Genomic DNA, 13,685 nt, shown 5'->3' with positions numbered 1-13,685 from the left:
TCGATCTCAAGATTAAAAAAAATATATACCAATTTATACAAAATTTGAAATTGTAAAAATTTGGAAAATCTTTAATTCTTTTAAAATGTAATGTGAGTTGGCAGATTTATTTACGTAATCAAAACTAACGCAGAATAGCTTTTCGATTTGAAATTAATAATTTTTTACCTTATTTATAAATTTTGTAAACTATGATTTGTCTATAAAAAAAGATAAAAAAATATTGTGATCGATTCTCGATTCGATCCTGCAATTCAATTATATATATTAACTTCGGGTTACTTGAGTAAGTTTTCGTTCTCGTTTATTGTATCATTTTATTTTGGTCATGTGTTAATGATCAAATGTGTTAATGATCAAAATCTGTTGACTCCACATTTTATAGTTCTAAAAATACTAACGAATACAAAAACTTCAGATCGATTCGACTGTTAATTCTGCTGTCATAAGTGGTCCTTATGTTGATATCATCGTATAATATTATAACCTTAATTTTAGATTTACTTACATTGTCTAAAATTATATTTACCTTCTGAGGAAATATATCAAATAAAATTTTGGAATATTTTTAAATTGCAAAAACGGGACTAGTCCATCGAAAAAACTTACTCTTAAGTTCTACACAAGAAAAGATAATTAAGCTTTTCATATTATAAACCACCAATTCGTAGATGTTAAATCATTATTATATGTATATCTTTTTATTTTTTCAACATTAAATAGAGATTTCAGTATATTAACATCAATATATGTATATACAATTCAATGAATGCAATAAATATTTATGTATATGTATATATGTGTGTAACACTATCTAAAATAAATGTTCATTTACGAGTCATGTGAGAGCCTGAGTTTTTCCTTTAACAATGAGTAGTTTCGTCTGAGTTTCAAAGTATGTAATATTCACTAGTTTTATAGTTATAATAATTGTGCTCGTTTGTCGATTGGCACTCACTTGGGCTGCATTAATACATCATTAAGTATCCAATAAAGCATTTTTCTTTAAAAATTTCAATAAAAAAGGATAACCTAGATGAAGGTTACGTTGCTTTCATAAAAAAGTGTGTGACACAAGTAAAGCTAATAACCAAATTGCAAAACAATTGCAATCAATTTCCATAAATGAGTCATAACTAAGGGCTAATTAAGTGACTGAAGGAACATCCGTAACAAATGAATCACTTTGAGAACGAGCTTAAAACTAAAAGATTTATGTATCCATGGTCAGTGAGCATTTTGTGTCCTAACAATCTGCACCGGAGATTCCAGTTATTGGATTCTCGCCGTGAATAATCGCATCCATTTCAATTTGTGTGAGATTCTCAGTAAGCAGCTTTTCAATATTAATAAACTTGGCATTTGGCTCCTGAATTGAGGCAGCATCCAAGTCCTGGTCCACAGGAGTCTGAAGCACCGAACTGCTGCGCTTGGCACGCTCTAAAAATATTAATTATTACAATTATTATCAAATAAATTTATTTATTTATAAGTACGTACCGAAACGAGCTCGATGTGCCTCCTGCTCGATGATAATTTCATTGGTAACATAGACTTCTCGTCGAATTTGATCCCGCAGCTCCACACTCATGTCTGGGATGCACCAACGCACTAGAATCATCACCAGCGCCACAAAGTTCTGCAAGCAAAGAAATCAATGATATTTCTGCACCTTATTTCATCAGCACTTTTGCCCCTGATTTGTAATATTTCTTCAAGCTAATTTGGGGTCAGCAAAAGAGAAGCCTTGGAAATGCCAAACTTTCCAGCCAAGTTGCAGTAAATGCGATTGGCTAAATGCAGCTAAGACAAAGCGTTAGCCTCAACCCTAATATTCAGGGAATTGGGTACGAGCTCTCTCACGCCGCACTATTCTGAAGAAGAAACCCCATAGAACCAAAAAACCGGCACACCAAACACACCTTCAAGCCAACATGCAACATTATGTACTTCGGACTTTGGCTTTTTGCAACATAAGATACGGCCAGAGAATAGCGATAAAGTGCAAGTAAAATGAAATAGAATAAAATGTCAGCTAAATGGATAATTGGCCCTAGTTCTACTTAGAGTCTGACATTTGGTCAGTAGCTGTGAACAGCCAGAGGCGAGCGGACGCGATTTCCAAATAAAAAAAAAGGATAACAGAAAACTACAAACTTCAAAACAAGCGATACCAAAAGCGAATCAGCTATTAATTACAAGAAACAACAAATTCGGGATTTACTTAACATATCCTTAAAGCGTTCAAAATGAAGAACTTTGAATTCTTGAGCCTGTCCTCGGTGGGCATGAGCATAGCCTGTATGGAAGTTCTGATAGCTCTCAGTGTCCTGGCACCTTCAAGCTATTACCTGTACTTTGATTTCGTGGACATTGAAAAATGGGAGCATTCTGACGAAGTGGAGGCTTTAACGCCATTCGGCACCTTCTTCTCCACCTTGGGTAAATTATATAAATTTTAAAAAGTTCAAAATACATTTTGAATATGAATTTCAGTGGATTATCTGTGGGTGCGAGAGTTCTCGCAAGTATTCTACATGACAGCAACTCTTATAATTTGGGTGAAGGCATTGATAAATCTAATGGTGGCCTGCCTTCTAGTCGATGGCATCAAGCAGGTGAGGCTTTTCTTTATAAATATATTAAGAAAATCCTTAAATATAATGATACAAATTATGATCTTAGAAACGACTTGTATGCATTGCCCCCTGGTTGATCAATTCATGCCTTTCAATGGTCGTTGAGACGGGCATTTTTGTGAGTCTGGAGCTACGAATTGACGAAATTGATGCTGCCGTGGATCGTAGAATAGCAAGAAGTCTTATTTTTGGTATCTTTATAGGTAAGTTTCGATTTGAATAAGTTTAACAAAAATAAGCTCATGGTTTTTATTTACTTTCCAGTGTTAAATGCACTATTTTGTTATGGTATTTATGCTCTCTATCGGAAGCTAAAGAAGTCATCGCCCAGTGAAAATCTCGAAGTTATTCCCCAGAGCCCACACACATTCAATGCCTGAACTGATTTGGATTCCTGGTATATCCTTAAATCTTAAACTAAATGTCATGTCTCACACATCAATGTTTTGGAATAGGTAAATAAAATGATATAAAAACAAAATATTATTAAAATAACTTACCTCGAAGACCACCACAAAACCCAAACGACAGGCCAATATGATGTAGAACATGCTGCTCAAATTATATTTTTCCGGTGATGAGGGTGGCAATCGAAAGTCAGTATATCTGGAGAGTTAACAACAAGACATAAATCATATAAATATTATTAATTAATTATATTTACTACCTGCATGTGGTAATGTTACTGAGATCGCCAGCTAAGCTGTTCAAGGTGGGTGAATCAGAGACTTTAAACTCGGACAGAGTGAAATCCAAATAGCCACTCAGAGTGCCATCCTTTGAAATGTAATTGCGATACACCAAACGTGGGATCATGTCCGAAGTGAAGGCTATAATAAAACCCTACAAAAAAATATATAAACTTTTAATAAATCCCTTAAATCCCTATAGAATAATCTTACATTTGTGATAACACTTAGCTTTCCTATGCAATCCAGTATCCTGTACCACACACCAATATCCCGAACTCTCTGCGACACAGGACGTTTGTGGTGGGTTAACAGTTTCTTGGCGTCCAGTCGCATCTCCAGGATATTATTCAACAGGGCAAAGAACGGCGCCAGCGGAAAAGCAGCCACAAAGATGGTCACAAATCCATACTGCAAGACCATCTCTAGGTACTCGGGAAACAAACCACGAGCACCCCAATCCAATAGCTTGAAATCGCGCATCCAACGTTCGTCTTTCGTCTTATCGGGATTCGGGGTATTGTTAAATAGACGCGATAGACCCACTTGAATGGCCAAAACCTTACGCCAAAACATGGGCAGGTAAACCTCTAAGATGGTGTTAAAAGCCTGCTTGCCCACCATTATAATGGCCAGTTGGATGCACAGCTCGGTGAGGCAGCCGCCAGAAGAGCACTGTTGGAATAAATGATTAAGTATTAAATATATATAATTTATATTTATTATTCAGACTCACCTCCTCCTGGCGATAGTCAAACAGTTTATTATACTGCCCAGGATGTCCAACAAATTTACCCTTGAAAAAGGCTATGTAGAAGATGGAAGCATAATAGTTGACAAACTGTAGCAGGTAAATTTTGAGGGTAAGCGAGTCATCGAACTGCGTTTGAGTGCGCCACATTTCCAGCTCCGTTAGATATTCAGCCAAATGATTGTACATCTACAAAAATAGATGATCTTAATCAATATAAAAATAAATAACATGCAAACAAAACCTTACATAATTAAGTATGTAGAGCAGGCACAAATTCACAAAAGCCGCCGATGCGGTGGCCAAAACAATGGCACTCGAGGTGGTCATGGGACTGGCCCCCACTTTCAGAGCCGCCAGCATGGACATGCGGTAAACCACCACAGCCAGCAGAGCCACAAAAGCCAAGGCAATTAGCAAAAGCACCACAGAAAAGCTAAAAACTGTAGCCGGTAGCTTCATGCGCCAGAAAGGAACCGTTGGCTCCTTAATGTTCGTCACATAGTCCACTCTAGTCGGCGGTATGTGCTCCAAGCGGGCCAAATACTGCGGCCTCGGGTGCTCCTCATGCACATCGAAGCCTGTGAGATCCCAGCGATGTGTGATCTCAGCTGAATAACGCTTCCACAGCTCCAGGAACAGGGTGGCCCAAAAGGACATGAATACCGCAAAAAACACGGTGCTGGGATTGTCGATGAGGTATGTGACTTTGGCATAGTTACAGGTCTCTTTCAGGTCCCAGAAGTTGCACCAATCACAAAGCGGGCACATAGTAATATTTGTATTGCTACGTAGACAGATATCTTTTCTATAAACATTAAAACAGATTTTTGTAAGTACTTAATTAACACTTTAAAATAGTTCGAGAGTTACTCACACAGGCACATAGTTCTTAAGGGAGAACCAGGAGTATAAAAAGCAAATTACACCCACTATAGAGGCCAGCAGCAACATGTAAGTATAATACCCCAACCAGGCGAAGTACAGACCTGAAAAAGTTCAAGAGTTATCATATAATTGTCATTGTTTAAATAAAATTACTTATTTTCTTACCAATTTTGACGCCAAAATATTCCTTGATGTCATCCAAAGGCTGATAGCGATACCATTTGTGCACGCAGGCCCAATGTTTGTAAAGTAAAGCTCTCATGGTACCTGTCTCTGTTATTTCGCCCTGCAAATTATACAAATTTAAGTTTAAATTAATATGTATATAATATATATTAAATATATTATATATTTTGCACTCACATCATGCAAAGGATATGCAGCACAATAGACACCCTCGGCTATTAGCCGCTCTATGCCAAAGGCCATGTCATGCTGATTCTTGGCAGGAAATCGTTGACGGTCCAGGATAAACTCTACAATGCGAGAGCGAACGGCAGTGGTAAAGAAGCAGTCCTGCCGGATGTCGAAGCTTTTGGGAAATATAAAAAATATATTAGTACAACTTTTTATTAACAATTCCCATTTGGACTCACAGATACTCCTTGTCGCGACTGTAAATGGCGGTGAAGCGATGGGCTCTCTTGGGGAAAACATTCTCATCCACATAGATGTGACGCAGGAAGAATTGGCAAACGGTTTTGAGACTAGAAAATATGCTTTTCGTTGAGCGATTGACCACGGACATGCCTGGAATCTGAAAGAATTGAAAGTTTAAAATATAATACAGATTGAAAATATTTAAATATATATTAAGATAAGGCTTTGCTTTTGTATGCGATCCTGGTTAGGCTTGGGATTAAGTAAGTTTAGGGTTTAGACAACTCACTGTAGCAGTAGCTAAACGTTCAATTAATTATAATTAACAAGTTAAAAGGATTAATGGTAAAATATTTAACTGATTCAACGCTTTGGCCAACCTTCTTGGACAGGTATTGAGCCGCATTTTGTAGACGATTCGATCTTTCAAATATGCGCAAATTGCACAATGACTATAATCATATAAAACATAAAATAATTAAATAAGTAAATGGTAATACAAATCAATCATTAAGAAAATCAAACAGCCAAAAACGTATATTTTCTTGGTTTTTATACAGGGCCCAAAAGTATGCTTTAATTTGGATTTGGAATGATATAAAAGCCATATAATTCATTACAGACTCACCTCCTTCATGGGCATACGCAGCTTAAGTATCTCTGCATAGCGACGCAGGACCTCCAAAGGAGCATGGATCTACAAATGATTAAGATACATTATTAAACATCATCTTTATAGATTTATCTTTACGTTCACTCTCACCTTTACAAAGCAGATTTGATCCTTCTGGCTGGCCTCCACCTCCAGACCTTGGCTTGCAAGATTCGCCTCGAACACTCGGCGCTTCTCTGTGTTCTCCGTTTCCGTGGGTTCATGGGGATTAATCCTGTAGGCCAGCACAAAGTCAATGGATCGTATGCAATCCTCGAAGAACAGCGAGGCATTGATCTCTCCCCGCTGATAGAACTCCCTGGGGCAGCTGCACTCGCGATCATCGTAGGGGCCACCGCTTCCATTGCCCTTCACCGAGCCCGGCTCAGTCATTGGCAGGAGAGGAGTGGAGAGATTCGATGGGTTGGTCCTGTTCCCAGTGGGCTTCTTGCCATTGGCCTGGGGCCCGGCACCGTCTGGCAGTTGTAGGGTTGAGGCGTTGCTAAAGAAATTGACAGTGATGGAGTAATATTAATCTTTCTTGAGTTTGATTGGTATTAAAACAATTGAAGTGTAAGTTTAATTACACTTTTCCTGACTGCAGCTCTTCAGAATTGTAGCATTAAAAAACCTACACTACCTGTTAATATTAAACACCTTAAAATATATATTATATATATATCCATAATCCTAAAGAATAAATGTCACATTTTCTTAGTAAACTTCGTGTTCCTTGGGATCTGAGCCAAGTTTAATGGGCAACCCGGGAATGCTTTCAGCCTCTAATGTTTATGTGAAACAATTTGAAGGCCGTTAACAGGAGTCAGCCTTGTTTAATTTCCCGGGTGGCGACTCCTGGCGTGCGGAGAACTCCTAAGGGCAAAACGACCCCGTAACATATTTAGGTCACCTCAGGGGGGAAGAGCTAAAGCTGGTGAAATTTGATGAGCTAAATCATTTAATTAAACAATTATCCAAAGGGAAGCGCTCAATATGACCTCTGTCAATGTTTACTCTATTATCTCAGCATATGTTTTGACCTATTAAAAAGAGTACAGTAGTTCACTTTGAGTTGATAATGAGCTATAAACCGAAACAAAATCAATACACTTTATTACATACAAACATTTGCTATTTGCCAGCTAAAATAAACAGCTTCATGTGATTCGATTTCTGGTTGAGCTTGCTGGATGAGACATATCTAATGATTCATAGAAGATTTCTGATTTCAAATTGTCGATAAGCTCAAGGGATTTATGAATAAATGTCAGTAGAAAGTTTACATTCTGAAAATCAATTAGGTAATTACGAATTAATGTAAGTATCCGCTTTAATGATTCTGATTTTATTGTATTGCTGATAAGCACTGAAGCGATCTGTCTGGTCTGACTTTTAATAAATGTAAAAATGATGGCTTATGCCTTATCTTGAATTCAGCATTACACTTGTATAATACAGCTTTAATCTCAATCAATTTAAGAAAGTTGTGTATTCTTATACAACAATAAAATGAGCGGAACTTTAATTAAGGTCAGTACTTATTTATATGTTTCTTTAAAAAGTAGTAAGAATTTAATTTCATTTCAGCCTTTTTAATGATTGTTATTAATCATAATAACCTCACAAAAAAAATCAAATATTGATTGGTGGTTTTGTAATAACAACAAAATCCGAGAACTTTAACTAATTTCCCTTCCCTTCTTTCATAAATCTAACCCGCTTTTGGCATTTATTATTGTTTCGTTCTCTTTTGTTTATTGTTCGTCTGAGCTTTTTTTATTTCATCGGGCAGATTTTCAAATTTTTCGGCCTTCACGAGTCATAATTATCTCCAACTTCTTTGAACAAAAAATATAATGCTAAAATTTACATACAAAACACTTTTATGAAGACTAATCTTTTTCTAGGCCCACACATTGGCCTTTAATTTAATCAAGGTCACGAGAGTGTGAGAGAAATTAATTTAATAAACATGTGTGGGGTTTGATTTTATTCGAATATTTTTTTGCATCAGCGAAAGGTGGCAAAAATATATAGCTTATATAATTTAGATGCTCACTCATATCGGAATTACTACATATGTATATGCTTTAAAGGCTTATTCATCCGGCAAGATCGTAATACTCAAAGTACACAAAAAACGACACAGCCACGAATAAAGAAAATATTGTCTTTGGGTTTTCTGCCGAAACGAATGATTAATACTTGTTAAGGGAACTTGATACACACGGAAACAATAACCTGTTTTCTTAATGGGTAATCCGGATTTTAATTCGATAGTTAAGTTCACGACCTACCAATAGATTGTATCACATATGTCGCGGAAAAGTCTTGCGAGAAATTTTCACCTCTAGTCTGCGCAAATATTTATTAAACAATAAACTTAAAGTCCACGAGCGTTGGCAATGGCAACCCAGCAAGCTCATAAGCTGACGAGCAGAGCGCCACAAGTGCGCCAAAGAGCGAGGCCACAAGCGAAGAGAGTAAAGACGGGGTTATACGCCGGCTGGGGGCAGCAATCAGCTGTTTTGAAAGAGACCAAAGAGCTTTGAGCACATGCTGATCTCTCAAGTGTCAAGAAAGATGCAAAAAGTAAATAAAAGATTATTTCTGAGTTTTTATTTAGAAAAAGAGTCAATAATTGTTTGCTATTGCTCACACATATGGCAGATAATTATCTCAATGGATATTTACTGTAGGTTTCAGCTAATGTAATCAGTAAATGGGGAAGTACTCTGGCTTAAATGAGTCAACACAGTGATAAGCATATTTTCCTTATAAATATAATATAAATATGCAAATTATCAAAAGAAATATACATGTTATATAGAAATAAATAAAAGGAAATGTAATTTTTTCAGCTGTTATTAACTATTCACATTATTAATATCTGTTATATTCTATACAAGGGGAGCTACGAAATATGTACTTCCCTTTGTGCTACATAACCCACTATAGTTTAATATCACCGTTCAGAACACCCTATATTCCGAACGAAGAAAACTCAATTACAGAAATATGACAACAAAAAGCAGTCCAACCACTGACAGCGGCTTTAATTATCTTTAATGGGCACTTCCTCGGCCTAAAAAAACGGTCTGATTGGACTTTCCCCTCTCTTCGTGCTTACCTTTCCGCAAACCTGGCTCTCTTATCAGCGGTACTGAGTGATTCACGCGATGCTGATATTCTCTCTTGATCCACGAACCGCTGCGTTTCCTTTCCCCCCCAGATGCTCTCATTTGGCGCTAGCCGCTCGTGGAGCCCGGAACGCTTCATCAGCTCCATATCGAAGGGCGCCAGGGGAGTGGAGAAGGGGGGCTCTAGCGGGACGGCGGGGGAACCCCGTTCCAGCAGCTGGAAGCTTTCATCGTTCGTAGAAAGCTGAGGGGACTCCTCCAGGGCGGCCACTTTGGCACTGCCTAAATTTAGCATTTTGCTAATGTGCGTGTATTAAATTTAGCTAAAATCACTGTCCCTCTCCCTCGTCGTTCTCCACCTTCTGATTGGCTTTCACAAGACATCCAACAGATGCGCGCGCGTTGTGGTGTTAGTTGCCAAAATTGGCTGCGAGACCAGCAATGAAAAACTTTGCACCATTTAGTTGCATTTTTCTAAACTATAAACTAATATCACATTTAATTAATTATTGCACTAGTTTTGTTTAACACCGGATTCCCGTTGCGTCGATTTAACGGAACGATGAAACTACTACTATTTTTCTCTTAATTTTCATGTCCGTCAAATTAGCGTCGATGAGTTAGCGTCGAAACGGAACGGTGGGAAAATGGAACATGGAGGTGGCCTTTAATTTTTAATTTATTTCGTAATTAGGGCACTAATTTGAATAAAATAAAGTTTAAAAATGCTAAAAAATAAATTTACTATTGTTTTATACTGGGTTTGAAAGTATTTGACAGTTGGATATATTAAAAAAAAGCATGTGAAAAATCGTAATTTCACGGATTTCTTAATATCTCGGCTAATCGAACGCGTGCAGCAATACCCGATACGCCAGAGTAAAGGACATTTATTGTACTTTTAGCGTACCAAGTTTCAATTTTTTCAAACCGTCAGTTTTTGAGCAAATTGCATTACAGTGGTCCAACCTCGGGGTCGGCTCCATACAAAATAGGGCATCAAAAATAGTAAGGCATATAACTTCGATTTACGAACGCGTGCGCATATGCACGGTATATAGGCTTACTAGGGGAAGATTAAGGAATATTTGGTGAAAATTTCAATTGTTTTTAACCGTCAGATTTCGAGAAAATCGAATTACAGTGGGTGGTGTATTTGGGCTGATATCCAAGGCGCGAACTATGAAAATGGAACCAGATGGGAACCAGCAGAGAACCACTCGCTGAACCAGACCATGGAACCATGTTAAGAAAAATACTAAATTAAATGAAAATAGCAATTTGTTGCATAAAATATTAAGAAAAGTGACTGACAATAAATAGAAGAGCCATTCAAAACAATTTAGTGTGATTTTCATCTAAATTAACGAAAATGTATCTATTTTGTTATTTTTAGATTATTTTAGTATATACCACGGCACACCAAAATCGACGCTAACTTTTACAAAAATCTTACTCTCTTAAATGAACGCGTGCAAACTTGCACGGTATCTCAATAGATAGGGAAAAATAATCTCTAATTTCGAATTAAATCTTAATTCGATCTAACCGTCAGATTTTGAGAAATTCAAGTGTTTCTCTTTCCGACCTCATTCACAAACACTGGTTTCGTAATGACCCTAACGCCATGTGCCAAGCCCCAAACCATATTCCGACGCTAACTTTTAAAAAATTATAACTCCCTTAAATGAACCCGTGCAAACTTGCACGGTATCTCAAAAGAAAGGGAAACATATTCTCTAACTTCGAATTAAATCTTAATTCGATCTAACCGTCAGATTTTGAGAAATTCAAGTGTTTCTCTTTCCGACCTCATTCGCAAACACTGGTTTCGTAATGACCCTAACGCCATGTGCCAAGCCCCAAACCATAATCCGACGCTAACTTTTAAGAAATTATAACTCCCTTAAATGAACCCGTGCAAACTTGCACGGTGTCTCAAAAGAAAGGGAAACATATTCTCTAACTTCGAATTAAATCTTAATTCGATCTAACCGTCAGATTTTGAGAAATTCAAGTGTTTCTCTTTCCGACCTCATTCGCAAACACTGGTTTCGTAATGACCCTAACGCCATGTGCCAAGCCCCAAACCATATTCCGACGCTAACTTTTAAAAAATTATAACTCCCTTAAATGAACCCGTGCAAACTTGCACGGTGTCTCAAAAGAAAGGGAAACATATTCTCTAACTTCGAATTAAATCTTAATTCGATCTAACCGTCAGATTTTGAGAAATTCAAGTGTTTCTCTTTCCGACCTCATTCACAAACACTGGTTTTGTAATGACCCTAACGCCATGTGCCAAGCCCCAAACCATATTCCGACGCTAACTTTTAAAAAATTATAACTCCCTTAAATGAACGCGTGCAAACTTGCACGGTGTCTCAAAAGAAAGGGAAACATATTCTCTAACTTCGAAATAAATCTTAATTCGATCTAACCGTCAGATTTTAAGAAATTCAAGTGTTTCTCTTTCCGACCTCATTCGCAAACACTGGTTTCGTAATGACCCTAACGCCATGTGCCAAGCCCCAAACCATATTCCGACGCTAACTTTTAAAAAATTATAACTCCCTTAAATGAACCCGTGCAAACTTGCACGGTATCTCAAAAGAAAGGGAAACATATTCTCTAACTTCGAATTAAATCTTAATTCGATCTAACCGTCAGATTTTGAGAAATTCAAGTGTTTCTCTTTCCGACCTCATTCGCAAACACTGGTTTCGTAATGACCCTAACGCCATGTGCCAAGCCCCAAACCATATTCCGACGCTAACTTTTAAAAAATTATAACTCCCTTAAATGAACGCGTGCAAACTTGCACGGTGTCTCAAAAGAAAGGGAAACATATTCTCTAACTTCGAATTAAATCTTAATTCGATCTAACCGTCAGATTTTAAGAAATTCAAGTGTTTCTCTTTCCGACCTCATTCGCAAACACTGGTTTCGTAATGACCCTAACGCCATGTGCCAAGCCCCAAACCATATTCCGACGCTAACTTTTAAAAAATTATAACTCCCTTAAATGAACCCGTGCAAACTTGCACGGTATCTCGAAAAGAAAGGGAAACATATTCTCTAACTTCGAATTAAATCTTAATTCGATCTAACCGTCAGATTTTGAGAAATTCAAGTGTTTCTCTTTCCGACCTCATTCGCAAACACTGGTTTCGTAATGACCCTAACGCCATGTGCCAAGCCCCAAACCATATTCCGACGCTAACTTTTAAAAAATTATAACTCCCTTAAATGAACGCGTGCAAACTTGCACGGTGTCTCAAAAGAAAGGGAAACATATTCTCTAACTTCGAATTAAATCTTAATTCGATCTAACCGTCAGATTTTGAGAAATTCAAGTGTTTCTCTTTCCGACCTCATTCACAAACACTGGTTTTGTAATGACCCTAACGCCATGTGCCAAGCCCCAAACCATATTCCGACGCTAACTTTTAAAAAATTATAACTCCCTTAAATGAACGCGTGCAAACTTGCACGGTGTCTCAAAAGAAAGGGAAACATATTCTCTAACTTCGAATTAAATCTTAATTCGATCTAACCGTCAGATTTTAAGAAATTCAAGTGTTTCTCTTTCCGACCTCATTCGCAAACACTGGTTTCGTAATGACCCTAACGCCATGTGCCAAGCCCCAAACCATATTCCGACGCTAACTTTTAAAAAATTATAACTCCCTTAAATGAACCCGTGCAAACTTGCACGGTGTCTCAAAAGAAAGGGAAACATATTCTCTAACTTCGAATTAAATCTTAATTCGATCTAACCGTCAGATTTTGAGAAATTCAAGTGTTTCTCTTTCCGACCTCATTCGCAAACACTGGCTACATATCGATAGGGGCGCTTCCCACACTCTATCGATGAATAACCCGCCAGAAAATATTCCTATTGGCCATTTAAGAATTGCATAAAATATGCATGCAACATGAATGTAATTGACATTCCAAGCATTTCAGTATTCATATATATTATATATTGTATGTAATTATAAATTATATATTTCGATATATCGATAGGGCCGCTTCCCACGCCCTATCGATGAATAAGTCGGGATCTAAATTCCGGTAAATCCAATTTTCCAGAATCGAAGCACGCGTTCTAAATAATTACAAAATAAAGCATTTCAAATGATAAACAAACGACGATCGGTGCTTAAAATTAATTAAAACTGAACACTTTAGTCTTGATTTTGTTATATATATATTTATTATACTCTCCTGTGCAATGAAATCTAATCCTGGTCTTGTGTTTTCCCTAGCCCGCCTTCTATAGTGCCTTCTTGCTGCCTTTGCTTCTTGCCCTTGTAGGTTTTC

At 37.3% G+C, this 13,685-nt stretch overlaps 2 protein-coding genes across 4 annotated transcripts; one reads left to right on the top strand and one right to left on the bottom strand.

Annotated features, from left to right (window-relative positions):
• Positions 1-679: 679 nt before the first annotated feature.
• subdued (anoctamin 1) lies at positions 680-9,954 on the bottom strand. 3 transcript variants are annotated; one of them, XM_086831725.1, is made up of 15 exons: positions 9,350-9,948; positions 6,331-6,721; positions 6,196-6,264; positions 5,927-6,019; positions 5,564-5,724; positions 5,331-5,499; positions 5,133-5,253; positions 4,957-5,068; positions 4,329-4,887; positions 4,065-4,268; positions 3,542-4,003; positions 3,307-3,482; positions 3,140-3,245; positions 1,501-1,639; positions 680-1,440 (listed from the first exon to the last, which is right to left on the bottom strand). In XM_086831725.1, exons 1-15 carry the CDS (start codon positions 9,652-9,654, stop codon positions 1,247-1,249), a joined length of 3,261 nt encoding a protein of 1,086 aa, XP_086687851.1. In that variant the 5' UTR covers positions 9,655-9,948; the 3' UTR covers positions 680-1,246. The 3 variants fall into 3 exon arrangements, with proteins under 3 accessions (XP_086687851.1, XP_020813751.2, XP_086687852.1); XM_020958092.2 differs by having other exon boundaries at positions 5,948-6,019; XM_086831726.1 differs by lacking the exon at positions 5,927-6,019 and having other exon boundaries at positions 9,350-9,954.
• LOC110188378 (uncharacterized) lies at positions 1,580-3,120 on the top strand. The gene is made up of 4 exons (XM_020958093.2): positions 1,580-2,442; positions 2,497-2,618; positions 2,686-2,842; positions 2,904-3,120. Exons 1-4 carry the CDS (start codon positions 2,250-2,252, stop codon positions 3,017-3,019), a joined length of 588 nt encoding a protein of 195 aa, XP_020813752.2. The 5' UTR covers positions 1,580-2,249; the 3' UTR covers positions 3,020-3,120.
• Positions 9,955-13,685: the final 3,731 nt, after the last annotated feature.

The sequence above is a fragment of the Drosophila serrata genome, unplaced genomic scaffold (assembly GCF_035046125.1).
Source record: "Drosophila serrata isolate PLE 108 unplaced genomic scaffold, ASM3504612v1 contig_241, whole genome shotgun sequence".
NCBI classification, from domain to species: Eukaryota; Metazoa; Arthropoda; class Insecta; order Diptera; family Drosophilidae; genus Drosophila; species Drosophila serrata.
Note: the sequence above shows the minus strand (reverse complement) of the source record. Positions and strands in the feature narration are given on the sequence as shown.

What these genes read in the sequence shown, in the direction of transcription:
- LOC110188378 (XM_020958093.2), top strand. Translation starts at nt 2,250, where the DNA reads ATGAAGAACTTTGAATTCTTGAGCCTGTCCTCGGTGGGCATGAGCATA. An exon ending in CACCTTCTTCTCCACCTTGG is followed by an intron (nt 2,443 to 2,496) that starts GTAAATTATATA and finishes TATGAATTTCAG; the next exon opens with TGGATTATCTGTGGGTGCGA. An exon ending in TATTTTTGGTATCTTTATAG is followed by an intron (nt 2,843 to 2,903) that starts GTAAGTTTCGAT and finishes TTTACTTTCCAG; the next exon opens with TGTTAAATGCACTATTTTGT.
- subdued (XM_086831725.1), bottom strand. Translation starts at nt 9,654, where the DNA reads ATGCTAAATTTAGGCAGTGCCAAAGTGGCCGCCCTGGAGGAGTCCCCT. An exon ending in TTGGCCAAAGCGTTGAATCA is followed by an intron (nt 5,725 to 5,926) that starts GTTAAATATTTT and finishes CAATTCTTTCAG; the next exon opens with ATTCCAGGCATGTCCGTGGT. An exon ending in AGTAACATTACCACATGCAG is followed by an intron (nt 3,246 to 3,306) that starts GTAGTAAATATA and finishes TTAACTCTCCAG; the next exon opens with ATATACTGACTTTCGATTGC.